This window comes from Anguilla anguilla, chromosome 1 (genome assembly GCF_013347855.1).
Source record: "Anguilla anguilla isolate fAngAng1 chromosome 1, fAngAng1.pri, whole genome shotgun sequence".
NCBI lineage: Eukaryota > Metazoa > Chordata > Actinopteri > Anguilliformes > Anguillidae > Anguilla > Anguilla anguilla.
In genome coordinates, this window is record NC_049201.1 from 84,700,929 (window position 1) to 84,708,433 (window position 7,505).

The window sequence follows — 7,505 nt, forward strand, 5'->3', positions numbered from 1 at the left end:
CCCTGAAACAAAAGCGATTAAGTAGGGAAATGGCGGTTTAATAACATAAGCCTCCGTATCTGTTATCTCCCGCCTGCCGCCCACACGCATGTACACCTCACACAGCAGACGGGTTTCAGGGTCTGCTGAGGTGGGGCTATCAATCTGTCCTTTCAGAATCAATTTTAATTAACATATCAGGGATGGAAATCACGCTAAATCCTTCCTCGATGCCCCCCCCCGTCCCCCCCCCCCGTCGGTCCCGCTGTCTTGTCGGTTAAAAGCAGCAATGCGACACAGATCCCGGATCAAGCAAACAAACAAATGGAATTAGTCCGCTGACGGATTGATGCAGTCAGACATATGTAATCAAAAACTGAAATACGGAGGGGCGGGAGGTGGGGGGAGGGGAGGGGGAGGGGGAGGGGGAGAGGGATTTCAAATAATAATAATTTGTTTCTGCTACGCCGCTCGCTAATCGCAGAGCGTCTGTCGGCCGACGGGGCTGCAGATAGCGATCGCGGTCGCCGGACCTTCGGTGGGAGTCGCGTCGGCTGGCGGGAGCGTTCCCGCGGAGAGCCCCGCCCTGGCCCCGCCCCGGCCCCGCCCCGACCCCGATGTGGGCGCAGGCCGCTGGCGAGGCGGGCGGGCGGGCGGGCGAGGCGGGCGGGACGGGCGGGTTCCGCACACCTGCACGCAGTCACAGCCGCTGAAAGGGGACCCAGGCCCCGACAGATGGGCCCTATTGTCAGGGGAGTGGCGCGGCGGAGAGGGAGCAGAGACGGGTGGGGGGGGCACTTAATAGAGTCCCCTGGAATGTCTGGTCCTCGTTTTTAATGAACCCGTGCACCAAAGGCTTAATGAAGCGTACTCCCCTTGCCAAAACACAACCCCCTAACCCCCTCACCCCCTCACCCCCCCCCACCCCCCACCCACTTGACCCGGGTGAACCGCACTGCTAACACTCTTCCGGGTGGTATCCATAGCGACCCAGGCTGGACTCCGTTGGTGTGTGTCAAAGTTGGTGGAAACAAAAACAAAAAAAAAAAAGACTTCGACTTACATCACCGAGCTGCTGCACATAATACAACAGACAGTGGTGTGTGTGTGTGTGTGTGTCTGTGTGCGTATATATATATATATATGTGTGTGTGTGTGTGTGTGCGTGTTGCATATGCTGGCGCTGGGGGTGGCGGTTACTGACTCTGCCTTTTTTTTTTTTTTGCATATTCCTTCACTTCTTTGTCATCCCAAACAAAAGGGGGCGGTTGGAGAAGGCTGGTGTCCTGACAAAACCAGTCCATTTAACCAACCCCCCCCAACCCCCCTTCTCCCCAAAACACACACGCACAAACCTCCCTCCTCCATCGAAAGGCAGTTTAAGTGCCCTTTGTGTGAGCCGGGCCTCGTCATTACATAACACAGGCCCTCGCAGGGACAAAGGGCCAGGAGTGTGTGTGTTAAGGACTAATAAACTGCCTCGGCTTCTAATTAACCAGCCTTTGTTTGCGCTCTATGGCGCGGCATAAGCTCAGCGCTCAATATGGTATGGAATGTGTTGGGTGTTATGCCTGCATTTACATAAGAAAAACAATGGGTGGCACTGGGGGGGGACAGGGGGGAGAGCGGGTGTTCTCAACATCAAACAAGATTACAGCTCAGCCTGGTGAAATTTAAGAGGGCTGTATTATTCTTTCGGCTAAGAGAATGAAGTGGCCCATCAAATGGTACGGTATCTTCCTGTTCCAAAAACATAAACTAAACTAAACTAAACTAAACTTTGAACTAATGGGATCCAGGTCTGAGGTCTGTGTCTCTGTATCTGAAATTAGCTGAAGGCAGAACCATCACTGGCTGTAAAATGCTGGCAGCCAACGCAACGGCTCGTCCAATGGGCTGGCCTGGAGTCTCAGCGCAGAGCACTTCTGTCGCCCTGTTCTAGCACATTCTGGATGTTTCCTTGGCAATCAATGATGGCCTTTAATCCCAGCCGAATGTTGAACGAGACAGGTGAGGCAAAAAAAGATTAGGCCACTCGGCCATAAAAATGTGTTTATTATTTGTCTCCTTTTCATTTTTCAGAACTGTAAATAAGATATTAAATAAGAAATGTTGTTGTATAAATAAGTTAAGCATTATTTAAATTGTAATAGCTTATAATGCAGCTTCACAGATGGTGGTCTTGTTACCAGCAAGGAAATCTAATTCAGCTGCCAAATTGCAGCATATGTATATTTTTTAAATTAACATTTCAGAATACGAAATCTTCGCATGCTTAAAACTTTTTTTAATTGCAGAATTGTCCTCAACGGTCACACCTACTCATGCTCATAACTCATCTGTCCATTCTTATAGTTAGAAGATATTTACATGCACAGAATGGAAAACAAAGTTTTTGCATTAATTTAATTCTGCTTTATCTGCAAACATTGCTTGTCTCTCGTAGGATGGGATTGGGAGATGCTATCTTAGCTAATATTTTAGAACCACCAAATGTCCCTGCTACACCCGTTACAGGCAGAGTGATCAAAGCATTTTTACCAGAACGGTTGTTCCCAGATAGGGTTTCCCAGAATGCACTGCAGAGGCAGCTCAAACCTGACAGCGATTTTAGATCCGGAGCTGCACGGGCAGCAGAATTCTGGGTTCTCGCCGATAACACCAGAAGGAAGGCGCTGTGCATTTACAGGTACGTTTGGGGAGGGGTGGAGGTACACTAGACCCCGTTCATTTCAGAAACAACGCTGAGCTTATGCATTTATTCACACTGCGATGAGCCTTGGATTAGACGGAAAGTCAGCAAAAGCACTTCGGGATTCTCAAAAATCTCAAAAAATAAAACACACACACAAAAAAAAACACACACACAAAAAAAAAAAAACCCATGGAGGAAACTTCAATAGGCAATCAGCGATGTTTCGCGAGCGCTCAGTCCTGAGCTCAGCGGCCTAATGGCGGCATTCATTACCGCGGCTATTATAATAAACAGACAGGGCCGGCCCGCACAGAGAGCCATCGCTCGCCGAAATTAAAACCTTAAAACCCGCCAGAAACAAAGAGCGGCCCGGCCGCCGAACGCCGGCGCGCCCCAAACAGAAATAAAAGCAATCAGGGTTATTCAAATCCCCCCCCCCCGCCCCCCCCGAGCCAGAGCGGGCGGGCGGGCGTGCTGGTGCATTGCTGATGTGGGGGGGGGGGGGGGTGTCAGTGCATGTGCTTACTCTGGCAGCTGTGGCCATTAGCACAGCCGAGTATGGGGGGGGGGAGGGGGGGGGGGGGTGCGGTGGTGATAACACGCACAGGGAAACTGTGAGAAGACAGGGTGAGGGATGTGGGGATTCGGTGTGACGGTGGGGGGGGAGGTGTGTGGGGTGTGTGGGGGTGGGGGTGTGGGGGGTGGGGGTGTGTGTGTGGGGGGGGGGGGGGGGGAGGGGGGGGGTGTTGATGAACGCTAACAGGTCGGCATTCCTCGGCAGTCTGAGGGCTAATTGATTGGAGGGCCAGGGCGGTGCAGAGCGTGCGTGTGTGGATGTGTGCCAGATGGTTGCAGGGTTGCGGCTGGACCAGTGTGAATGGGCCCCCTCTGTCCGCGGCTCTCCCTCTGGCTGTCAGGTGCTGTGTGGGGTCACGGCTTTTTTTTTGGGGGGGGGGGAGGGAGAGGAGGCGGGGGCGGGGGAGGCGGTGTTTGGGGGGGGGTGGGGTGGAAGGGGAGAGAGGGGAGGGGCAGGCAGTGATGCAATTTCGGCGCATGCCACAGCATTCTGCCAAACGCACACAGGACCCAGCACTGTCTTTGCCGGGGACTTTGTTGTGTTGCTAGGGAAGATTCTGAGGAGGTCCCTTTTGTGATATATTGAGGAGAGAGCTTTTTAGACCTTTTAAAAACCGAGCCTGCCACAGGAAGGAAAACTAATTATAAACGTGGAGGGTCTGTGAATCTCAGTGCCACCCAAATAGGACCCCTCAATACTGCAGAGTTTAGTAACCATGGAGATACTCCGATAATCCTGGAAGTCTATCTTCATTCAAACCATTAATATTCAAATGAATGTAAATATTCCTTGATATCTCCGCTAAGTCTAAATTGGATCACCAACATTTATAAATATTCAAAGAAACCTTTGGTTTTGGAGAGGCATAATTATTAGGGAACTAGTTATTAAGACATTTTTATAATTGCTCGCCACGGCATTTTCAACTAAAAAAATTCAATCTTGGGTCAACGTCAGAAATGCGTCAGCATGTAAGTTCTACTGCAGTGCATATTGTAATCTCATACTCCTGGCAGCTAATTTAACTCCCACAAGGTTGATACTGTAGACCCTTAAACTGAGCTTCCTCCGCAGCCCAATTCCCCGTTCGCTGCTAGATAGCGGTAATGGAACGCGGTCCGTGCAACTTGAAAGCACTCGTGCGATTACAGAGAAACATTCAGAACCAGTCCAACCGAGCCTTTTACAAAGGGAAGGGGGGGTGGGGGGGGGCTCTCAGTCAGGTACTGATCACCAAATCTAATTTTCTCCACGTAAATTAATTAATTAATTAATTAATTAATTAATAAGAACCGGTCATGAACTGGTCAGAGTTTTGAACCTGATTGCATAGTTTTTTTTTTGTTTTTTTGTCGTCACAGGACTGTAAGCAGCACTGGATGGATAGCTGCTCAAAGGTATTACTTTCATGATCTGTGTAACATATAAACACACGTCTGCTTCCTGCTCGTAGGGACAGAAACAGACCATGTTCGAAGGCGCCCACCAGGATCTGGCCTCCGCTCAAGCTAAGCCTTACATATACCTCCAAGTTCTCCTGCGTGAACGTGAAAAATTCCACGGGTTCGAAGGCCTGTTTTTCACCGTAAAACACGGTTTTTTCCCACTGTAAAAAGGAGATAAGTTTTCTTTGAGATGCCGTTATATTGTACCAAATTAACAGCCCTTCTAATGCTTATGGAATCATTTTCACGAATGGCGTTATTTGACAGTGTTCTGGGGAAGGTTTTATGGGCCAGCTGAATGCTTTGTAAAGATGTCGGTTGCTTCTTCATGCTGCGTGGTGAAAGAGAATTAAAACTGAATCACCGCACCCATATTTTCAAATGTTTTATGGAGTACTCGCACCGAGGCTGCTGCAATCAAGCACGTTTATGGGGTCCGCTTTTGTGAGGGGAGATTCTTTGCTTTCAGTGCGCATTTCAAACCACATGACTTTAACGAGAAACGCTGGGATACGGCCCTGTGCTCCCCCCCCCCCCCCCCAACTGCTCAACATGGCTCTAGGCTATGGGCCTCAAAATTAACTGAAGGGACCTTTGTTTAAATTTTTTTTGCCTGTGAGAAACTTGCCTGAAATAATTCAGACAAGATTGAAAGTTTCATTGTGAATGCATGAGGTGTGGTGGTGATGGGGGTGGGGGTGGTGGTGGTGTTGGGGGTGGTGGTGGTGGTGATGGTGATGGTGGTGGAATGATAGTGGTGGTGGTGATGGGGGTGGTGGTGGTTGTGGTGATGGGAGTGGTGATGGAGGTAGTAGTGGTGGTGGTGGTGGTGGTGGGGGTGGAGGTGATGGGGTAGTAGTGGTGGTGGTGGTGGTGGTGGTGGGGGTGGAGGTGATGGGGTAGTAGTGGTTGTGGTGATGGGGGTGGTGGTAGGGGTGGTGGTGGTTGTGGTGATGGGAGTGGGGATGGGGTGGGGGTGGTGGTGGTGGTGATGGGGGTGGTGGGGGTGGTGGAAGTGATGGGGGTGGTGGTAGGGGTGGTGGTGGTTGTGGTGGTGTTGGTGGTGGTGGTGATGGTGATGGTGGTGGTGGTGGACTGATAGTGGTGGTGGTGATGGGGGTGGTGGTGGTTGTGGTGATGGGAGTGGTGGGGCTGGTGGAGATGATGGAGGTAGTAGTGGTGGTGGTGGTGGTGATGGGGGTGGTGGTGGTTGTGGTGATGGGAGTGGTGGTGGTTGTGGTGATGGGAGTGGAATGGTTGGGAATGATAAGGTCCGGTGAGGTTAGGGGATCAGGGCATGGCAATCACTCTTTGATGATGCTGAGCTGGACGGTTAAGATTGTAATGGAAGGAATAGATATTAATGAATATAATTAAAACAAAAAGGTTTCTAGGTATTTTTTCCATGATGGTGATTTAAAAGGAGAGGGGATTGAGGTTGATTTAAGAGAAAGCGCATGAAAGGAAAATATTGGTTGGACACACTGAGAATTAAAAAAAATTGGCCTTTAAAGATCCATTGTCTTAGTGCATTTCAGGTGCAGTAGGTCAAATGGACACACCTGGGTTCGTTTTCCGGAAAAGCGTAGATTAATCTCAAGTGTTGGGCAACTTCCAAAGAACATCCCTCAGAAGATTAATCACGGTCCTGCTCTGGAAAGATCTATGGCTACAGGGCTACAATCCAGAGAGCTTTCCCCTCTCGGAGAGCACATAAAAGGTGATTGCTGACTATTCAATTGCAAGCTGTGACCGAATAATAGACAGGCCAGCATATTAGACTGTCATGTTTTGGATTTCTCGAACTGCCTCAGAAGAGCGAGTCCTGAAAATTTAATTGCAGTAAGATGTGTTTTGATTCTGCAAAGATGTCGGCGAATCTCGGTCGGGGGTGTTTTTCCTGGGAAGGCACGATTTTCCCGTTTCAGTCTGGGGCACACGCGCATCGAGTTTAAAAATTTAAAAGAGCGAAATAGCATCGCAGTTCTTGACCCACATGATGTCATAATCTCCGGCTCTCCCACAACCCGCGCCGTTAGACTTTTCAAACACGATTTTTTTTCTTCTTTGTCTCACCTGTGTTTATTTTTTAATGCAAGAGGGCAAGGGAAACATCGGCAGAATGAAATGGGAAGTCCGGCTGGAAACACCGGCCGTGTGCTGACATAAATAATGCACAGAAACGATCATCCAGCAAACGGTAGCTTTAGAAAAATCTACAAATATCAAACGAAATCAAGTTGCGTGATTAGACAAAATAGACAGACAGTCTGTCCAGTCTGCTGGCTGAGTTGGTAAAAACACAGTCCCCGCACTGTAGCTAATAAAAAATGTTCCAATTTAATAATCAAAACATTGCCGTTTTGACCCGAACGAGACGTCCTCTGTCCTCCTGCTGTCTGTGTGGACCGCGAACAGACAGGAACTCCAATTAGCCGGCAATCGCATCCAATTAATTCTGTCTATCTTGGTACATCTTAGGCAATCTTTGCTGAATGACCTGAGCCAGTCAGAGGGAGTAGGAAGTTAACCCTTCAAACAAACAACCAAAAAAAAAAAACATACTCTTATACTCAAACACAAACATGCGCATGTGCTTGGGCTAGTGATTTGAGTTACGCTACTACGCATAACACCACAGTCAAAGGCACTAAATATTAACTTCCCGACTGTAACAATTACGTCTGTTGTCTCTGGAGTGTGAAGCTTGGGCAAAATTTGACTTGTTTACTCACCTTGGATTGTGAAGTGGGATGAAAGCAGTTTTCTGGGGGGGGGGGGGGGGGGGGGGGGGGGGGGGGGGGGGGGG

General features: G+C 49.4%; 1 protein-coding gene across 1 annotated transcript in view; it reads right to left on the reverse strand.

The window, feature by feature from the left end:
- Positions 1-348: 348 nt before the first annotated feature.
- Positions 349-7,505, reverse strand: part of zmp:0000001114 (suppressor of tumorigenicity 14 protein homolog) — a 50,520-nt gene continuing 43,363 nt past the window's right edge. The window contains exons 15-16 of the mRNA XM_035428427.1: positions 513-669; positions 349-355 (exon numbers count right to left, since the gene is read on the reverse strand). Of these exons, the coding sequence (XP_035284318.1) occupies positions 349-355; positions 513-669 (164 nt within the window). The remainder of the gene's footprint in view (positions 356-512; positions 670-7,505) is intronic.